The sequence below is a fragment of the Chiloscyllium plagiosum genome, unplaced genomic scaffold, assembly GCF_037043375.1.
Source record: "Chiloscyllium plagiosum isolate Xiang-an unplaced genomic scaffold, Cpla_swu_hap1 HiC_scaffold_7, whole genome shotgun sequence".
Taxonomy (NCBI): Eukaryota; Metazoa; Chordata; class Chondrichthyes; order Orectolobiformes; family Hemiscylliidae; genus Chiloscyllium; species Chiloscyllium plagiosum.
In genome coordinates, this window is record NW_028270145.1 from 37,974,170 (window position 1) to 37,996,679 (window position 22,510).

Below are 22,510 nucleotides of genomic sequence, written 5' to 3' on the forward strand. Positions count from 1 at the left end.
ACCACACCCCACCCCACCGCACTGACCATCACGGTGAGACCACCACCCCACACCCCCGCACTGACCGTCACGGTGAGACCACACCCCACCGCACTGACCGTCACAGTGAGACCACCCCACCGCACTGACCATCAGGTGAGACCACACCCCACCCCACCGCACTGACCATCACGGTGAGACACACCCACCCCACCGCACTGACCGTCACGGTGAGACCACACCCCACCCCACCGCACTGACCGTCACAGTGAGACCACACCCCACCCCACCGCACTGACCATCACGGTGAGACCACACCCCACCCCACCGCACTGACCATCACAGTGAGACCACACCACCGCACTGACCGTCACAGTGAGACCACACCCACCCCACCGCACTGACCATCACGGTGAGACCACACCCCACCCCACCGCACTGACCATCACAGGTGAGACCCCACCCCACCGCACTGACCGTCACAGTGAGACCACACCCACCCCACCGCACTGACCGTCACAGTGAGACCACACCCCACCCCACCGCACTGACCATCACGGTGAGACCACACCCCACCCCACCGCACTGACCATCACGGTGAGACCACACCCCACCGCACTGACCGTCACAGTGAGACCACACCCCACCCCACCGCACTGACCATCACGGTGAGACCACACCCCACCCCACCGCACTGACCATCACAGTGAGACCACACCCCACCCCCACCGCACTGACCATCACAGTGTGACCACACCCCACCGCACTGACCATCACAAGTGAGACCACACCCCCACCCACCGCACTGACCATCACAGTGACCACACCCCCACCGCACTGACCGTCACAGTGAGACCACACCCCACCCCACCGCACTGACCTCACAGTGAGTCCACACCCCACCGCACTGACCGTCACAGTGAGACCACACCCCACCCCACCGCACTGACCATCACAGTGAGACACACCCCACCCCACCGCACTGACCAGTGAGACCCACCCCACCGCACTGACCGTCACAGTGAGACCACACCCCACCGCACTGACCGTCACAGTGAGACCACACCCCACCGCACTGACCGTCACAGTGAGACCACACCCCACCCGCACCCAGCCGTGAGACCACCCCACACTGACCGTCACAGTGAGACCACCCCACCCCACCGCACTGACCGTCACAGTGTAACCACACCCCACCCCACGCACTGACCGTCACAGAGAGACCACACCCACCGCACTGACCGTCACAGTGAGACCCACACCCCACCGCACTGACCGTCACAGTGAGACCACACCCACCCACCGCACTGACCGTCACAGAGAGACCACACCCACCCACCGCACTGACCGTCACAGTGAGACCACACCCCACCGCACTGACCGTCACAGTGAGACCACACCCCACCGCACTGACCGTCACAGTGAGACCCACCCCACCGCACTGACCGTCACAGTGTGACCACACCCCACCCCACCCGCACTGACCTGTCACAGTGAGACCACCCCCTCCACCGCACTGACCGTCACAGTCAGACCCACCCCACCCCACCGCACTGACCGTCACAGTCGAGACCACACCCCACCCCACCGCACTGACCGTCACAGTGAGACCACACCCCACCCCACCGCACTGACCGTCACAGTGTGACCACACCCCACCGCCACTGACCGTCACAGTGAGACCCACCCCCCGCACTGACCGTCACAGTGAGACCCAGCGCCACACCCCACCCCCACCGCACTGACCGTCACAGTCAGACCACACCCCACCCCACCGCACTGACCGTCACAGTCAGACCACACCCCAGCCCACCGCACTGACCGTCACAGTCAGACCACACCCCACCCCACTGCACTGACCGTCACAGTGAGACCCACACCCCACCCCCCGCAGCAAGACAGACCACACCACACCACCCACCCCACTCGCACTGACCGGTCAGCAGTCAGACCACAACACACTGACCGTCCACAGTGAGACCACACCCCACCCCCACGGCACTGACCGTCACAGTAGACCACTACCCCCCCCCACTGCACAAGCCAGTCACAGTGAGGACCACACCCCACCCACCACCGCACTGACCGTACAGAGCCCACACCCCAACCACCGTCAACAGTGAGACCACACCACCACCACGGCACTGACCGTCACAGTGTGACCACACCCCCCCCACCGCACTGACCGTCACAGTCAGACCACACCCCACCCCACCGCACTGACCGTCACAGTCAGACCACACCCCACCCCACCGCACTGACCGTCACAGAGAGACCACACCCCACCGCACTGACCGTCACAGTGAGACCACACCCCACCCCACCGCACTGACCGTCACAGTGTAACCACACCCACCCCACCGCACTGACCGTCACAGAGAGACCACACCCCACCGCACTGACCGTCAGTGAGACCACACACCACCCCACCGCACTGACCGTCACAGAGAGACCACACCCCACCGCACTGACCGTCAGTGAGACCACACACCACCCCCACGCACTGACCGTCAGTGAGACCACACACCACCCCACCCCACCGACCGTCACAGAGAGACCACCCCCCACCCCACCGCACTGACCGTCACAGTGTAACCACAGACCACTCCACCGCACTGACCGTCACAGTGTGACCACAGACCACTCCACCGCACTGACCGTCAGCTCGTAACTACACACCATGCCACTGTAGCCACATGCCACCCATGGCACTGACCGTCAGCTCGAAACTGCACCCCACCCCACCGCACTGACCATCACAGTCTAACCACACACTACTCCACCGCACTGACCGTCACAGTGGAACCACACCCCACACCACCGCACTGACCGTCACAGTGAGACCACACCCCACCCCACCGCACTGACCATCACAGTCTAACCACACACTACTCCACCGCACTGACCGTCACAGTGAGACCACACCCCACCCCACCGCACTGACCATCACAGTCTAACCACACACTACTCCACCGCACTGACTGTCACAGTGTGACCACACACTATCCCACCGCACTGACCGTCACAGTGTGACCACACAATACACCACCGTACTGACCATCGCAGTGTAACCACACACTACCCCACCGCACTGACCGTCACTGTGTGACCACACCCCACCGCACTGACCATCAGTGTAACCACACACTATCCCACTGCACTGACCGTCGCAGTGCAACCACAGACCACCACCCGCACTGACCCGTCAGCTCGTAACTACACACCATGCCACCGCACTCACCGTCACATTATAGCCACACGCCACCCCATGGCACTGACCGTCAGCTCGAAACTGCACCCCACCCCACCGCACTGACCATCACAGTGTGACCACACACCACACCCCCCCGCAGGGAACGTCACAGTGTAACAACACACCACCCCACCGCACTGACTGTCACAGTGGTACCACACCCCACCCCATCGCACTGACCATCACAGTGTGACCACACACCACCCCACCACACTGACCGTCACAGTGTAACCACACACTACCCCACTGCACTGACTGTCACACAGAGAAATTAAAGTCTATATATTTATTCTCTTTCGTTATTTGGGGATGGTCTGCATTAAGTTAAGATTTTCTTGTGCCTCACACTGACACAAAGGGCTTTACTGAAACAGTGACGATCAGGTTAGGAAACGCATATCTGTAACTTACACATAGAGTCCTAGAGATGTACAGTGTGGAAACAGCCCCTTCGGTCCAACCAGTCCAAGCTGACCAGATATCCCAACCCAATCTAGTCCCACTTGCCAGCACCCGGCCCATATCCCTCCAAACCCTTCCTATTCATATATCCATCCAAATGCCTCTTAAATGTTGCAATTGTCCTAACCTCTATTGTACCGAAGTGTGTGAAGACTGTCATGGCTGCTGAATTCCTCCCATCCCTCTCTGTGTAGCCCACAGCACTGAGCATTTTGCCCACTGCCAGGGACACCCTGTGCACTTGCCCGTGCGGGTGGCAGACGTGCTGTGCGGTTTACCTGACTGGCGAAGAAATGGCCAATTATTTTCACGATGACCTCATCGTTGTCGTCTGGCGTTTGATCCCGGGCACGATCACCTCGGCACTTGTGATGTTCTGCAGCTCGTTCACCTGCAGGGCGGAAGGCCGTGGTGAGGAAAGGGACCCTGTCTCCAGCCAACATCTCTCTGGATTTAGGGCTGGATGGGGTTGGACGCAGGTTACCAGCAAGGAAGTGGCCCAAAGGTGAGCCCCTCGGGGGGAGTGCTGGGATGCACTGGGTATCGGGGACGGTGGTCAGGGGACAGCAAGGTCAGGGAGGGGCAGCTAACCTCTCAGTTGACCCCAGTGAACCCCCACAGCCTGCAGTGACCATGCCACCGAGCTAAGTCCCTCAGCCTCCCCATCCCCTGCCTCTCTGGCCAGAGAGACTTAGCTTTGAGCACTGATGTGGAAGGATGAATCTGACAAGAGCTCTCGAGGACAATATCGAGAACGTGTCCGTCCCCTTCCCCCGACCCAGGGTGTCCAGTGCGAAATCACAGGGCGAGCTTCGCCTTATGATCAAAGTGGGGATTGTGAACGGCCCTTGTATCTATCCAGGTGAACCCAGGATGGTCCCAGGAACCTGATGAACGTGAATCCGCAATGAAGCCATGTGGCCACAAGAGGTCAGGATGTGCCTGTTGTCGGGTGGGGAAAAGGCCTCTGGTCGGTTTGATCCCTTTGACCAAGGGGGCGACTTAACCCACCGATTCTGGAGAGATCCTGGCGAGGGGTGAAGCCGTGGAATGCACTGCGTGGGGGATGGGGGGGGGTGCTGGAGGCACAAGGGGCAATGAGTTACCTGTGAGCTAATGGAGGGAGGGGATAGGATTGACCAAGGAAACTCAGCACTAACCCTCTCCCACCCCCTCAGTCACACAGGGGTCAGGACGGTCACACACCCACTCACCGTCTTGCCTCCTTTCCCGATGACCCTCCCGGCTGCGGAAGATGGAACTTTGATGTTCGCCTCCAGTTTAACCTCTTCCTTGGGACTGAAGAAGTTCTCCTCCTTCAGCTTGCTGTAGATCCGACCTTGAGCCTGAAACCAGAAAAGTCAACAAAATACCAATGTGGTGTGAAGCAGACTGAGATGAATTCCCTTCAGATAGGCCAGAGGGCATGAGGAACAGTGAGCACTGGTGAGGAGACTTTATGTACAGAGCTATGATTGACATGGACAAGTGGAGTAGAGCCCCATCTTACTGAAGCAGAAGGGGGTTGAATGGCCTATTTCCATGTTCAAACAGAAGGTAATCAACATTACAGTGCAGTTAGTCCCTAGACTCTCGGTCACAGCCGTGAAGGGGCAGACAGTAAAAATGTACAGACTTGACAAGATAGAGCAAAGACCGAATGGTGTGAATGAGAGATCAGAACGTTCACAGAGTCAGTCTCAGAGAACGTGTGGGCTGCAGATCAGAGTCGAGAGTGCAGTGCTAGAAAAGCACAGGTCAGGCAGTATCCCGAGGAGCAGGAGAATCGATGTTTCGGGCATAGGCCGAATGAGGGGGAGGAGGGTGGGAGGTAAGGGGGCTGAGAGATAAATAGGAGAGGGGTGTGGGGCTGGGGGGGGAAGGTAGCAGGGAAGGCAATAAGTAGATGCAGGTGGTGATAGGTCAGAGTGGAGGGAGGAGTGGATAGGTGGGACAATTCAAGTTGGAAGGTTGGATCTGAGATGGGGGGGTGGGGAGATGAGGAAACTGGTGAAATCCACCTCGACCCCGTGTGGTCGGAGGGTCCCAAGGTGGAAGATGAGGCGTTCTTCCTCCAGGCGTCCGATGGCCTGGATTTGGCGGTGGAGGAGGCCCAGGACTTGGATGTCCTTGGTGGAGTAGGAAGGGCAGGTTGGAGTGGTCGATCACAGGGCGGTGGGGTTGTTTGGTGGGCATGTCCCAGAGATGTTCCCTGCAACGTTCCATGAGTTGGGCGTCCCGTCTCCCCAATGTAGAGGACACCACATCCAGAGCAACGACACAGTAGATGAGCTGTTTGGAGGTGCATGAAAATCACTGGCAGATGTGCAAGGATCCTTTGGGGCCTTGGATGGAGGTGAGGGGGGAGCTGTGGGTGCAGGTTTTACACCTCTTGTGATGGCAAGGCAGAGGTGCTTGGGTGGGGGGAGTGTGTGTTGTGGACCTAACGAGGGAGTCGCAGAAGGAATAGTCTCTGCAGAACGCAGATTGGGCTGGGCAGGGAAATACATCTCTGGCGGTGGGGTCTGACTGTAGGTGGGGGAAATGGTGGAGGATGATGCACTGTATCCGAAGATTGATGGGTGGAAGGGGGAGGAGTGTTCTATTCTTGTTGCGGTTGGATGGGTGGAGTTAAATGCAGAGTTTGCGAAAGGGAGGAGATGCACTGGAGGGCATTGTTGAGCATGTGCACTGGAGGGCGTTGTTGAGCACGTGCACAGGCGGGGCATTGTTGAGCACATGCACTGGAGGGCATTGTTGAGCACGTGCACTGGAGGGCATTGTTGAGCACGTGCACGCGGGGCATTGTTGAGCACATGCACTGGAGGGCATTGTTGAGCACGTGCACTGGAGGGCATTGTTGAGCACGTGCACTGGAGGACATTGTTGAGCACGTGCACTGGAGGGCATTGTTGAGCACGTGCACTGCGGGGCATTGTTGAGCACGTGCACTGCGGCGCATTGTTGAGCACGTGCACTGCGGCGCATTGTTGAGCACGGCACTGCGGCGCATTGTTGAGCACGTGCACTGGAGGGCATTGTAGAGCACGTGCACTGGAGGGCATTGTTGAGCACGTGCACTGGAGGGCATTGTTGAGCACGTGCACTGCGGCGCATTGTTGAGCACGTGCACTGCGGCGCATTGTTGAGCACGTGCACTGCGGCGCATTGTTGAGCACGTGCACTGGAGGGCATTGTAGAGCACGTGCACTGGAGGGCATTGTAGAGCACGTGCACTGGAGGACATTGTAGAGCACGTGCACTGGAGGGCATTGTAGAGCACGTGCACTGGAGGGCATTGTAGAGCACGTGCACTGGAGGGCATTGTTGAGCACATGGTCTCCAATGCCCTCCATAAATTGCCGTCCTTGAAGTAGGACGCCCTTTGGGACAGTGACTACCACCACCCACCATCCTCTGGGTGAAGAATATTTCTTGACTCCCTTCAATACTTCCACTCGTTTGCCTTACACTGAGATACACTGTTCAATGACCTCTTTAAAACACTCAGTCTGGGTCCCTCCATTAAATCTTGCCCCAGCCCTGGGTATTTCCAATCTCCCTCACCCGTACAGTTTTCATCCTTCCCCCGCCCCCCCCACCACCACCACCACTGTGGTCAAACCTTTGTTCTGAACAATTCCAGCATGACTTCTCACAGGCTGTGCCCTGGCTATTAAAGGAAAGAATTCCACAGCTCTCCTCGAAGATCGGGAGGTGATTGTATTGAAACGAAGAAGAATTTTCAAGGACTTGATCAAGTTAGAGTCAAAGAGTCATAGAGATGTACAGCGCAGAAACAGACTCTTCGGTCCAACCCGTCCACGCCGACCAGATATCCCAACCCAATCTAGTCCCACTTGCCAGAACCCGGCCCATATATCCCTCCAAACCCTTCCTATTCATATCCAGATGCCTTTTAAATGTTGCAATTGTACCAGCCTCCACCACTTCCTCTGGCAGCTCATTCCATTCACATACCATCCTCTGTGTGAAAAAGTTGCCCCTTAGGTCTCTTTTATATCTTTCCCCTTTCACCCGAAACCTATGCCCTCCCCAGGGAAAAGACTTTGCCTACTTACCCTATCCATGCCCCTCATAATTTTGTAAACCTCTATAAAGTCACCCCTCAGCCTCCGACGCTCCAGGGAAAATAGTCTTAGCCTGTTCAGCCTCTCCCTATAGCTCAAATCCTCCAACCCTGGCAACATCCTTGTAAATCTTTTCTGAACCCTTTTGAGTTTCACAACATCTTTCCGATAGGAAGGAGACCACAATTGCACACAATATTCCAACAGTGGCCTAACCAATGTCCTGTACTGCCGCAACATGATCTCCCAACTCCTGTACTCAATACTCTGACCAATAAAGGAAAGCATACTAAATGCCTTCTTCACTATCCTATCTACCTGCGACTCCACTTTCAAGGAGCTATGAACCTGCACTCCAAGGTCTTTTTGTTCAGCAACACTCCCTAGGACCTTACCATTAAGTGTATAAGTCCTGCTAAGATTTGCTTTCCCAAAATGCAACACCTCGCATTTATCTGAATTAAACTCCGTCTGCCACTTCTCAGCCCATTGGCCCATCTGGTCAAGATCCTGTTGTAATCTGAGGTAACCCTCTTCGCTGTCCACTACACCTCCAATTTTGGTGTCATCTGCAAACTTACTAACTGTACCTCTTGTGCTCGCATCCAAATCATTTATGTAAATGACAAAAAGTAGAGGACCCAGCACCGATCCTTGTGGCACTCCACTGGTCACAGGCCTCCAGTCTGAAAAACAACCCTCCACCACCACCCTCTATCTTCTATCTTTGAGCCAGTTCTGTATCCAAATGGCTAGTTCTCCCTGTATTCCATGAGATCTAACCTTGCTAATCAGTCTCCCATGGGGAACCTTGTCGAACACCTTACTGAAGTCCATATAGATCACATCTACCACTCTGCCCTCATTAATCCTCTTTGTTACTTCCTCAAAAAACTCAATCAAGTTTGTAAGACATGATTTCCCACACACAAAGCCATGTTTACTATCCCTAATCAGTCCTTGCCTTTCCAAATACATGTACATCCTGTCCCTCAGGATTCCCTCCAACAACTTGCCCACCACCGACGTCAGGCTCACCGGTCTATAGTTCCTTACCACCCTTCTTAAACAGTGGCACCACCTTTGCCAACCTCCAGTCTTCTGGCACCTCACCTGTGACTATCGATGATGCAAGTATCTCAGCAAGAGGCCCAGCAATCACTTCTCTAGCTTCCCACAGAGTTCTGGGGTACACCTGATTCGAGGCTGAGAGAGACAGATTTTTAACCAGAAATGGGATCAAGGGTTCTGGGGAAAAGGCAGCAAAGTGGAGAGAAGGATTATCAGGCCAGCCATGATCACATTGAACAGTGGAACAGCCTGGATGGGCTGAATGGCCTACCCCTGCTCCTCTGTCTTATGGACCACCATATAAGCCTGATCCGACACATTCAGGGATTTGTGGATATTCATTTGAAGGTTCCTCATTTCATGTATGCCTCTCGATATGATCTCATCGCGTGGGAATGCCTTTGCCTTGTGAACCTCCCCATATTAATCACCGTATATTCAGAGTTAAATTCCATTTGCCACACCTCTGCCCACCTGACCAGTCTGTGGTTATCCTCCTTGCTGCCTGTTTTCGTCTTGACTGGCAAGCCTTTAAGTCATGCCCCTTATATTCAAGTCTAAAGAGTACCATCTCTCTTGCCCCCCGCTCCACCGCCCGCCGCCCCGAGTGCAACCCTGTGGCTTACTGGGCCATCTCAGAAGGCAGTGATGAGCCAGCAGCACTGCTGTGGGTCTGGAGTCACGTGGAGGCTAGGCCAGGTAAGGCTTCCCTCATAAAGGGCATTCATCTGAGCCTGACAAGTTTTCACAGCAATTAGACCTTTAATTCCCTCATTCTCATTAATTCAAATCCCACGACCTGCTGCGATGAGATTTGATCCCCAGAACATTGCCTGGCTCTGTGTCACTGCCTTCACCTCCCCCTACCCCCCCTGCAAAACCACTCACTGGTGGATACGCCCCTACAACTTAGGCCATCCCCCACCTCCCTCACTGTCTGGGGGAGCAGCACCTTCCATGAGGGGTGGCACCCCCTCCCCCTCCAAAAACTGTCCCCGAGGAACACTCCCCACCTCCCTCAGAGACAGACGGCCGCCCCCCCCCACCCCCAAGGAACACTCTCCCCTCCCCAAGGAACAATCCCCCTACCCCCTCCCTGAAGAACACTCCCCCTTCCCCAAGGGACAATCCCACCTACCCCTTCCCTGAAGAACACCCACCGAGAGCACTCCCCAGCCTCCCTAGGGGTCACGATCACTCACACACCCCACGTTACCGCGGTTGATGAATTTGGTGTTGGCTGACTCACCTTAAACTGTGCCTCTGGTGAGCCCGTGATAATCACCATCCTCTCATTTGCCTCGGGTCCCTCGGGAGGAGCGATCTGCGTTTGAAACCAATCCAGAGAAGATGAGGGTCATCTGCTCGAGCGCCGCGTCCCCCCTCCCCCACCCCCACCCAAAGGTCTCAGACAGGTGACACGAAGGAAACTGAAGTTGAAGCAACAGTTTCCTGGACGGGCACGGGGACAAATGGGGTTGGAGGGCGTTGGAAAGAGGGTGGGCCACTTTGGGCCCGTACCAAGACCTGTCTCCATCCATAAGCATGAGCGAGCTCCCCCACGTCGATCCCTCAGTGCGCAGTGAGTGGACAGGACTATTGGACTGTGGAAAGCATCACCTAAGAGACAGTGAGTGACCAAGTGTAAGATGTGGGGGAAGCAATGCGAGTTGGCACGCTGACATGGGGAAAGGCCAGTTCCCAAGCCACACTGGAACACCAGCAAACAGGCCATTTGGCCTGCCCTTCAGAGACTGTCGGTCCAAAGCCTTCTGCAACGGAGCGTGGCTCTAACTTGACTACCCACTCTCCTCCTCGACGATACATTCTAGTTCAACGTCAATGGGATGGAGCAGAGATTGTTCACAGTGGAGCCATTGGTTAAATGCTAAGAAAAAGAAAAATCGGGAGAGATTCGATACTGATGTGGCCGAGAAAGTTGAAAAGGTTGAAAAGAGAAACAGAAAGTCAACCGACCAGTTAGCTTAACACCGGAGGTTGGGAATGACTAGGATCAGGCTCCTTCGTTGAGGGTAGATGGGTGACAGGACCCGAAACATTTTCAGCGGATTTGTAAACAGAGTCTGATGAACTCGGATCAATCATTACTTGTTTCTCCAAGGGGTAAGTGGGGCGTGGATAGGGTGAATAGACAAGGTCTTTTTTCCAGGGTGAGGGAGTCCGACTAAACTAGAGGGCTTCGGTTTAAGGTGAGAGGGGAAAGATTTAAAAGGGACCTAAGGGGCAACTTTTTCACACACAGGGTGGTGCGTGTATGGAATGAACTGCCAGAGGAAGTGGCAGAGGCTGGTACAATTGCAACATTTAAAAGGCATTTGGGTGGGGACATCAAGGTTTAGAGGGATATGGGCCAGATACTGGCAAATGGGACTAGGTTAATTTAGATTATCTGGTCAGCATGGACAGGTTAGACCGAAGGGTCTGTTTCCGTGCTGTACATCTCCATGACTCTATGAGTAAAGACCAGGCAAATTTCTGAGCATGTTATTTACTGGGCCTCCAGAAAGCAGGTGAGAAAACCCGTCCTAACAGATTGTATATCAAAGTCCAAAACAATGGAAATGATGGAGAGTTACTGACCAGTTTCTAAAACTGGTGGAACAGCAGCAGAGAGTGAGTCGGGATTACGGACAGAGTGGCACAAGATTGTAAGAAGGGGTGCCCTGCAAGGATTCATGCTTGAATACTTCCTTTTAGTTTAGCAAGGAACTACAGACTGGGATAGAAAACCACATATTAAAAAAGAACTGCTGATAACACAAAATACGGTAACCAATGTAGAACTGTGGGTAGTGACATAAAATTACAACAAAAGGCACTGATAGATTAGCAAAGACTGCGGGACATCTGCAGTCAAGTTAATATATTTATCCAATCCTATCTTCAGTCCCATTCCCATCCATTATACGAATGGGCAAAACTGCACAATGTTAGGAAGGTATTTATTCTGGGGGAGGCAGGGATTAGATTATTTCAGATTAGATTCCCTACAGTGTGGAAACAGGCCCTTCCGCCCAACAAGTCAACACCGACCCTCCGAAGTGCAACCCACCCAGACCTATTCCCCTACATTTCCCTCTGACTAATGTACTTAACACTGCGGGCAATTTAGCATGGCCAATTCACCTGACCTGCACATCTTTGGACTGTGGGAGGAAACCGGAGCACCCAGAGGAAACCCACACAGACACTGGGAGAATGTGCAAACTCCACACAGACAGTTGCCCGAGGCCGGAATTGAATCAGTGTCCCTGGCGCTGTGAGGCAGCAGTGCTAACCACTGTGAGGCTGGGAAAAGACCCCATGGTCAAATGTCAAATGTTACTGGATCATTTCGGAAAATGAGCAAGAAAGGCTTATTGGAATGCTGATCATCATACCAAGGGGGCTTGAGAGGGGGAGAAGTAGTCATGTTTCAGCAATACAAAACCACAGTTAGACCATAACTGTAGCCAATGTGCTCACCGCCTCACCTTATTATATCCAAATAAACCCAGACTTAACAGAAAAAACAGCAAATAGAATTGACACAAACCAGTGTTTGTACTGCCCAGATTTTAAACAGCGAAGGGTGATTTGAAGGGAAGCAGAGAGAGAGAGTGGATTGGGGGGGGGGGGAAACAGTTTTAATTTAGTAAGTACAAACAGACTGGGGGGGGGCAAAGTTTAGAAATGAGAGCCAGCCCTTACAGGAGCGATATTAGGGTCCACCTCTAACACTTCAGGGTATTTGTTGCTTGAAATGGTGGTGGATACTGGACTCGTTGTAAATTTTGAAACTAAGCTCATCAAGGCCATGATAATGAAAACCATGAAGGGATATGGCCATTTGGAGTTAGGCCACAGATTAGAGAGACTGGTTAAACAAGCTTGAGAGGTAGAACAGCTTGCTGCTGATCCTAAATCAGTGGTGAGGTGGTGGCTCAGTGGTGAGCACTGCTGCCTCACAGCACCAGGGACAGTGCAAGGAGCTCTCACAACCCAGAGACCAGCCAAAGTCAAGTACAAACCCCTCACCCCAACAAAACACGGCCTCAACCAAAACTACATTCTTACACACACACACACACACACTAATGGCCATTTCTGGCAGCATCTTGAAATTAACATTACGGATTCTCTCTGCAAATGCAAGAGAATCACTGGATTCCTACTCAACCCCCAATCCCACCCCTCCCCACCACCACTGCCACCACCACATCTGAAAAACATGCCCTCACCCACACCCCGGGCAACATTCAGAGACCGATCATCGGATAAACTCGTCTCTTTGGGAGGCTCTGGAAGCGGGATATTCAAAGTCTGGGCAGAGAATGAGAGGGGGAACACACACTGTGCTTTAATTGTGGCCTGGGAGGAGGGGGAGCAAACACACACACACACACAGGCAGCACTTTGTTTTTGAGCTGTGTGCTGATCCTGCCTCAGGCTCATCCCACAGACCCCACCCCCCACACAGCCCCACCCCAGCTTTTAAATTAGCCACACTGGGAGGTCCGAGAGCAAGGTTTCCTGACAAAGCAGTCGCCACACACACGGTGTTTGTCATGCCCTCCATCAATATGCTGGTAAAACAGAGAGCTAGTCACCAAGCACAGTCGAGACAAAGCTCTCTCCCCACAGCCCGAACCTCCCCCCACCACATCTCTCAAACTGCAAAGGCAGTTCACACAACAACAAGAAATGCAGTCCTTTGCCGAGGCGAAAGGCAGGCTATATGCAGGGGTGTGCTGGGGAAACCTCCCACACAACACCGTACAGCCGTTATACTGCTGCCCACACCAAAGTCAGTGATTCAGAAAAACACATCCCATACCCAATGACCAAACTGACTCACTTGGTCACAGCTGGCTGTGACATTCAGGGATTGTCACTCAAAGGCTGGAATTCCTAAGTGGAGTGCAGCAAACCATTTGGCATTTGGCAAACACCCCTCCTGCCAACGCACCGCAGACACTGCTACATGACCCTGGGCTGCTAGGTCCCAGTCACTTCCCTTACACAGACACTGAATAATGGGCATGTGCTCCTAGGCCCCAGTCACCTCCCGACCACAGACACTGCTATATGGGCCTGGGCTCCTAGGCCCCAGTAACCCCCTTATCACAGACACTGATGCATGGACCTGGGCTGCTGGGCCCCAGTCACTTCTCTACTACAGACACTGATGCATAGGCCTGGGCTCCCAGGCCCTAGTCACTGCCCTACCAAAGATATTGAATAATGGGCCTGTGCTCCTAACCATCCACAAGCTCTGCCTTGCTAAAATCCATCTTTCTCTCAGTCCTGGCTCCTTTCATTTCAAAGGGGTCTGTGAATCTCAATCAAGGTCGCAGGTTCAAAATTTGGCCAAAGGATTGCCGTCAGGACTCGCTCTCTTTTACATCGATAAAGGCCAGCGAACGGCAGGCACTCAGGAAACAGGGCACTGACAACACGCAGAGTACAGTCACACCACATAAGCTGTAAAAACAGCTGCTGAACAGGCCGCTGACCCAGTCCCATCTGAGGCCAATGTCCCTGAATCTGGTCTGTGTTCTCCTTCAAATATAAACAAACATTCAGGAACACAATAAGGCCATTTAATGAGATCATGACTTCTCTGCACTGTGACTCCATTTACCTGTGTTGTTCTACACTCCTAATCAATCCCAGTCTGGTGAACTGATCCAAGGGTTCACAGATTTCTTGGTAGCCAGTTCTAGATGTGTGTGGCAAAATCGGTTTCCCAAATTCATATCAGGTTTTTTTTTACCCTATCAAATCCACATTTTTAAAAAATTTGTTCACGGGATGAGGTCGTCACTGGCATTTATTTCCTGTCCCTAGTTGCCCCTTTGAGAAGGTGGTGATAAGCTGACTTCTTGAAACATCGCGCTCCCTGTGCTGTAGGTGGACCCACAATGCCGTTAGGGAGGGAATTCCAGTTAAGAAATGGCAATACATTTCCAAGTCAGGATAGGGAGTGGCTTGGAGGGAAGCTTGCAGCTGGTGACGTTCCTATGTATCTGCTACTCTCGCCCATCCAGATGGTAGTGATCGTGGGTTTACAAAAGGATTTAGATCACCATTCAGTTGCCTGAATGCAAGGGCACACAAGCTCAGTCTCTCCAACCTGTCCTTGTCATGCTCTCGGCTGGCTCTGGCCTAACTCTGTTAGATCATAGTTTGCCTAAGTGCGGAAACAGGCCATTAGGCCCAACTAATCCACACCGACCCTCCAAAGAGTAACCCACCCAGACCCATTCCCTGACATTTACCCCTGACTAATGTACCTAACTGAACACAATGGGCAATTGAGCATGGCCAATTCACCTAGCCTGCACATCTTTTGGATTATGGGAGGAAACCCACACAGACACGGGGAGAATGTGCAAATTCCACACAGACAGTCGCCCGAGGGTGGAACCGAACCTGGGACCCTGGTGCTGTGAGCCACCGTGCCGCCATGGGGAAGCTCATGAGGGAGAGAGTTGCAGAAAGATATGCCCATAGGGATTAACTGGTTCAATGAAGGCGAGAGGAGGTTAGTATGGAGTCTGCGCAGACCCAGTTGGGCCGAATGTCTATGCATGACAATTGTGTCCTAGCTTCTAGTGAATCCTGTTCACAGCGTGCCATTAGTGGCTAGTCTCTCAGCACCAGGGACCCTGGTTCGATTCCACCCTCAGGTGACTATGCAAACTCGACAGAGACATTCTCCCCGTGCCTGCGTGGGTTTCCTCCGGGTGCTCGGTTTTCCTCCCACACTTCAAAGATGTGCAGGTCAGGCGGATTGGTCATGCTAAACTGCCCATTGAGCCCAGGGATGTGCAGGCGAGGTGGATTAGCCATGGGAAATGCAGGTTTACGGGGATAGGGTGGGGAGTGGGTCTGAATAGGATGCTCTTCAGAGGACTGGTGTGGACTCGATGGGCTGAATGGCTTGCTTTCACACTGCGGGGATTCTATGATTCTAACAGAATCGTTTAGCTCCGCTACAGCAGAATGGGTGGGACATACCAGGGGGGAAAGTGAAGGTTAAAGAGGAGCTTGCTTGGTTTCTGGGCCAGGAGCCCTGGATTCAAGCCCCACTCCGGGACTTTAATGGAGTGCAGGACTTTAATGATCGGTAAATCCTTTGGATTGGCTGGCGACAGACAAGACAGTGAGTGAGTGCCGTGGCAGTCACAATCGAGTGGTAGGGGGCAGTGTAAAGGAGGAACAAGAGTCATTCTCACTCTGAGGAAGGAGCCATCGTGGTTCAAGAAGGTAGGCCCCTACCACATTCCCGTAGAAAATTAGAGACAGGCAGTGGAATCAGTGACAATCACTCAGGCCTGAGAATTGAAGCAGGAGAGCTGTCCTATTTTGTTCAGGATGAAGCCAGCCTGTCCCCTGCTCCTCAGTGGGAACTGGAATTGGCCATTCAGCCCATCAAGCCTGCTACCTACTCAAATTATGGATGTTCCTCAATTCCCTACTTAACCATTTCCATTCCATGCCCTCTTTACGTGGGAAAGAGGCCACCCACCACCATCTTGAAAGTAGCAGCTGAGGTTGCCCTCACTCTCCGCATTGTAGTCTTCTGCAAGGGGGGGGGAAAGAAGGGCTTGGGTCTGGGTCACTCCACTGCCCTTCAAATCTTTCCATCCTCTCAACTGAACCCAACTTCATCCGTCAGTGAGGCAATGGTCTTCAGCGCCCATACCAATCTCAAACGCTGGGGCTGACTCGTTCCAAACACATCACTGGTCTGTTGTCACCAGTGACATTGAGGGCTGGAGAGGGTGGGGGAGAATACTGAATAAAAGACCCTGTCCTCTCCCCACTCCCCCAAGGAAATCACTGTCTGTCACATAAAACATTCAAACGTTGTAAGGCCAGTACCAAACAACAATTCCTTTTCGATGGTCTCAGGTGGGTGATGAGTTTAATCGAGAAGCAGGCGATTGGCTGTTCAATTCCATCGTTACCTTCCTGTAGCAGTACACCTCCAAGCCCTATACCGCTCGCAGTGGTGGAGCTAAAACTGGTGCGGTGGTTAATGCTGCTTTTAAATTGTCAAGTGCCTCCTGGCGGTTGTTCTGTCCACCGAAAATTTGTGTTCTTCTTCAGTAAATCAGTGCGCGGGGGCCCACCCGTGCCATTTTCACCCAGCCTCCAGAGTAGTGGGGAGTGGAAGCGTGTGACAGGGACCCACCAAAGCAAAGGGCCATTGGTTTTCGGAGACACCTACCTTGATCGAGGCCCCGGCGAACTTGGACAGCTGCTTGATTTGCTGACCTTTCTTCCCGATGATGGCCCCCACGGCTTGGGTCGGGATGAACAAGTGGACGATCTCCTGCTCTGATGTCTGCTGGGAAGGATGACGACTGATCAGTGTCAGGGAAGGGTGGAGTGGGGAGAGAAAATAAAAACAACAACAACAAAAAACACACAGTCGGATTCCCTCAAAAACAGGAGGTCAGCGTGAACTATCCAAGTTGGAAACGGTGGAGGTCGAACCGGTTCGATAGCTCGTGCTTCCCAGATCAACCAAGGAAAATCTGCCCCCCTTCCCCACCCCCACACCTCCCCACCCCCACAACCCCGCACCTCCCCACCCCCACAACCCCGCATCTCCCCACCCCCACAACCCCGCACCTCCCCACCCCCACAACCCCGCACCTCCCCACCCCCACAACACCGCACTTCCCCACCCCCACACCTCCCCACCCCCACAACCCCGCACCTCCCCACCCCCACAACCCCGCACCTCCCCACCCCCACAACACCGCACCTCCCCACCCCCACAACACCGCACCTCCCCACCCCCACAACCCCGCACCTCCCCACCCCCACAACCCCGCACCTCCCCACCCCCACAACCCCGCACCTCCCCATCCCCACAACCCCGCACCTCCCCACCCCCACAACACCGCACTTCCCCACCCCCACACCTCCCCACCCCCACAACCCCGCACCTCCCCATCCCCACAACCCCGCACCTCCCCACCCCCACAACACCGCACCTCCCCACCCCCACAACCCCGCACCTCCCCATCCCCACAACCCCGCACCTCCCCATCCCCACAACCCCGCACCTCCCCACCCCCACAACACCGCACCTCCCCACCCCCACAACACCGCACCTCCCCACCCCCACAACCCCGCACCTCCCCATCCCCACAACCCCGCACCTCCCCACCCCCACAACCCCGCACCTCCCCACCCCCACAACCCCGCACCTCCCCACCTCAGAGGAAAGCTGGGGAGGGGACTGAGCTACTTTAAGTCAACACCTCTCTCCGTGATTAATATCCAAATTGAACAAAACAGGTTTCTTTCTTCCGGGGCTCCCAGTTTGTCGAAGTGAGGACATCTGCTGGAACTGACCGACTGGCGGAGTGGACATGAGGTTCAGTGCAAAGAAGCAGGAGGGTGATTCACATTGAAAGACAATACAAAACAGGGGGTACAATTCTAACAGGGCTGCAGGAGCAGAGGTGTTCATTGACACTGAAGGACAGTTGGAGCCAGCGGTTAATAATGCACACAGCTTTATCAAGAGGGGCGTACTGTACAAGAATAAGGAGGGGAGGTTGAACTTATACAAAGACACTTGTTAGACCTCTTTGTGCCACTCTGTAGGGAAGATATGCAGAAGTGATTTACAAGCACAGTTCCAGGTTTGAGAAAGTTCAGTTATGAGGATGGGGATTGAAAAAGTTGGGACTATTCAGCCTGGAGAGAAGGCAGCAGAGGAGATTTCGTAGAGGTTTTCAAAAATCATCATCAGCTTGGACAGAGTATTATAGGGAGAGCCCGTTCCCACTCGTAAAAGGAATGAGAACGAGAGAGCATAGATTTAAAATAATGTGCAAATGAAGCAAGGGCGATTAAGAAAATACTTTTATCCAGGGCGAGTAATTAAGGTATGGAACGTACTGCTTGGAAATGTGTTGGAGGCAGGTTCAATTGAGGCATTGGATGGGGAAAAGACTGGAGATAATAGGTAGCACTAATAGCACCAGATAATAGAACCAGTGTAGGCAGGATGGGCTGAATGGCCTCCTTCTGCACGATGACAAATCTGTGAACTCAGAGTGAGACTGTAACCCACAGCATCGCATTGGGATGGACACACACACACACAATATGGAGCAGCTAACCATGCAAGACCCCATTATGAGGCCACAACACACTCTGGGCTGGCAGTGGTCTGAGGGACACACAGCCATAAATCAGAGAATACACTGTGTGTGTGTGTGTGTGTGTGTGTGTGTGTGTGTGTGTGTGTGTGTGTGTGTGTATGTATGTCTGTGTATGTCCGTGTGCGCCTATGTGTTTGTGTATGCCTGTGTGTGTGTGTGTGCCTGGGTGTGTCTGTGCCTGTCTGTGTGTGTGCTTGTCTGTGCGTGTATGTCTGTCTGTGTGTCTATGTGCGTCTGTGTGTGTGTCTGTGTGCCTGTGTGTGTCTGTGTATCTGTGTCTGTGTGTGTCTTTGTGTGTCTGTGTGTATGTGCATGTGTGTCTGTGTGTATGTGCGTCTGTGACTGTGTGTGCCTGTCTGTGTCTGTGTATCTGTGTGTGTGTGTATCTGTGTGTGCGTCTGTGTGTGGGGGGTTGCTTTCTCCTCGGTGAGCTGTGACAACGTCACCTGCACAGTTTGAAATGCTGTGCAAACACTGTAAAGTACAAATCTGCAAAGGCCCGTGTGGCAAGTCAGGGGAAATGGGGTTAACCTGACCCCATTACAGAAAAGATGTTTATTGCATGGGAGTGAGAACAGAGGAGATTTACAAGGATCAAAAACTGAAACTGCTGGAGAAGCTCAGCACATTGTCAAGAGTCAACATTTCAGGTCCAGTGACCCCTCCTCAAAGCTTGGGTTTAAAAGGATGTTGCACGACTGTATAGGAAGAGAAAAGATTGGATAAACTGGGGGATGTTCCCCTTGGAACTGAGGACGCTGAGAGGGGATTTGTTTAAGATATACAAGGTGTGATGGGCTTGGTTAAAATGGCTGACATGGGCCTATTTATCTTAGCAGTGACTGGGGCGGGGCACAGGTTTACAGTGACTTGGAGAGGAATTAAAGGGAAGATGGGGATTAGATTTGTAATCCAGAGTCTGGATAGAGTAGTCGAAGCCAAAACTCTCAACTCATTCAAATCGTGCAAACCTAAGAAGCAATTGTTGGAAAATGGGATCAGGTGGGTGGCCCATTTTCCAGCCAGCGCAGGTACAACAGGCAGAGTGGCCTCTTTCTGTGCTGTGAAACACTATGTCCTGCACAGAACCAACGTGCAGGGATGTGGAGGCAGAATAGGGGGGGTGGAATGAGAGGAGTCACTCCTTCAGAGGGCCAAGCATGGAACTGATGGGTTAAACAGGGTAAAAACAATGACTGCAGATGCTGGAAACCAGAGTCTAGACTAGAGTGGTGCTGGAAAAGCACGGCCGTTCAGGCAGCATCCGAGGAGCAGGAAAATCGACGTTTCGGGCAAAAGCCCTTCGTCAGGAATACAGGCAGAGAGCCTGAAGGGTGGAGAGATAAGTGAGAGGAGGGTGGGGGTGGGGAGAAAACAACCCTCTCCTGAACCAGCAGGGGGTTAAATAAAGAGGAAAGCTCTTACTACACGGTCCACATCAAACACTCTCACAACAGATACAGCAGAGACTCGGATTCAGAGAAAAGCTCCCTCAACACTGTCCCCAGCTATTACTCCCAGGACAGATAGTGCACAGTGTAAGTACAGAGTAAGGGTGCCTCCACTGTGTCCCTGTCAAACATTCTCAGGACCGATATATCACAGGGACAGATACAGAGTAAAGCTCCCTCTGCACCGTCTCCCACAAACACTCCCAGGACAGCTACAGCACGGGATTAGATACAGAATAAAGTCTCCTGTACTATTTTAAAATGAAAGCAATGTATGTCTACTCTTTTAAAACAAAAGTCTTTCTACACTGTCCCTATCAAACACTCCGAGTACAGGTAGAGTATGGGGTTAGATATACAGCTAAGCTGCCTCTACTCTTTTAAACTGAAAGAAAAACTTCCTCTACACTGTCCCCATCAACCACTTTGCCAGGATAGGAAAGCACGGGGTTAGATACAGAGGAAAGCTCCCTCTACTCTTGTAAGTAAATGTCCCTTGACACTGTTTCCATCAAACACTCCCAGGAGAGGAGCAGCGCAGGGTACAATGCAGACTAAAGCTCCCTCTGTACTGTCCCCGTCAAATACTTCAAGTCAGATACACCTCAGGGTTATATTCAGCGAAAAGCTCCCTTTACACTGTCCCCAACAATTACTCCAGGTCAGATACCACACAAAATAATTACAGAGTAAGGCTGCCTCTATACTGTCCCCAACGATTACTCCCCAGGTACTGCAAAGTGCAAATACAGAGCAAAGCCCTCTCTCCATAATCCTCATCAAGCACTGCCAAGCCAAGTACAGAACTGAATTATTGGATTAGCTACAGAGTAATGCTCCCTCTATTGTATATTGTCCCCATTAAACACTCCCAGGAGATGCGTCACAAGGTTAGATTCATAGCAAAGCACCCTTTCCACAATTCTTTTCAAACACTCCCAGATCAGGGGTAGCATGGTGTTAGAAACACAGTAATGTTTTCCCTGTTTTGTGCTCAGAGTCGCTCTCAGTTAGCCCATTGCTTTACTGCTTTTGTTTCCCTGCACTAGACACTCTGCAGGAGCTCCCTGCAGGTTAGACCCAGCTCACATCTGACCGAGAAAGGAGACTTCCATCTCACCAATCACAGATAACACCGACTGTAGATCTGAGAGGGTAGGGCCAACAAACAACCGAAGCGCAAGGGGGTTTTCACAGTTCAGTTCTCCCCCTCCCCCCAAGGAAGTGGAGCTGAAGGTGTTGGCCCAGTTCATCAACAACTACTTCCAGGACAGCAACCACACAACACAAGGCCAGAGTAAGGCCGTTGATCTCTGAAATCTCCAGGAACTCACAGAGCAGGAAGAAATGCACAGCATTTCTGTTCCCTCCAGCTGGGGTCTAAAGCGCACACACTGTGAGCAGTTAATCCAGTGCTGAGAGATCCTGAAGCTTTAAACGTGAGTTCGGCACAGCCCCCTCCACAGCGCTGATGCAGACTGTCAGACACTCATGCAGTCTTGGGCAGAGCATTAAGGGCAGTAATGCAGGCTGGGCACAGCAGCACAGGCAGAAATGCAACGCAGGGCAGAGCAAGACAGGCACGAGTGCAGGCTGGGTTCCAGCATTATGGACAACGATGCAGGCTAGGGCACAACATCAAAGGTCAAGATTAGAGTGCTGCTGGAAAAGCACAGCAGGTCAGGCAGCATCCGAGGAGCAGGAACATCGACTTTTTGCCCAGAAACGTCGACGTTCCTGCTCCTCGGATGCTGCCTGACCTGCTGTGCTTTTCTAGCATCACTCTAATCTTGACTCTGATCTGCAGCCCTAACTTTCACCACAACATTAAGGGCAATAATGCAATTCCAGCACACTATTACAGGCACTAATGTATGCTTTCCTTTCCTTTTTTAGTCAGAGTATTGTGTACAGGAGTTGGGAAGTCATGTTGCGGCTGTACAGGACATTGGTTAGACCACTGTTGGAATATTGCGTGCAATTCTGGTCTCCTTCCTATCGGAAAGA

General features: G+C 53.0%; 1 protein-coding gene across 1 annotated transcript in view; it reads right to left on the reverse strand.

The window, feature by feature from the left end:
- The window catches only part of LOC122551888 (insulin-like growth factor 2 mRNA-binding protein 2), a 231,625-nt gene that overhangs the window by 62,833 nt on the left and 146,282 nt on the right, over positions 1–22,510 (reverse strand). Inside the window, 5 exon segments of the mRNA XM_087988941.1 lie at positions 3,973–4,040; positions 4,043–4,085; positions 4,909–5,040; positions 10,106–10,180; positions 17,096–17,212. Of these exon segments, the coding sequence (XP_087845067.1) occupies positions 3,973–4,040; positions 4,043–4,085; positions 4,909–5,040; positions 10,106–10,180; positions 17,096–17,212 (435 nt within the window).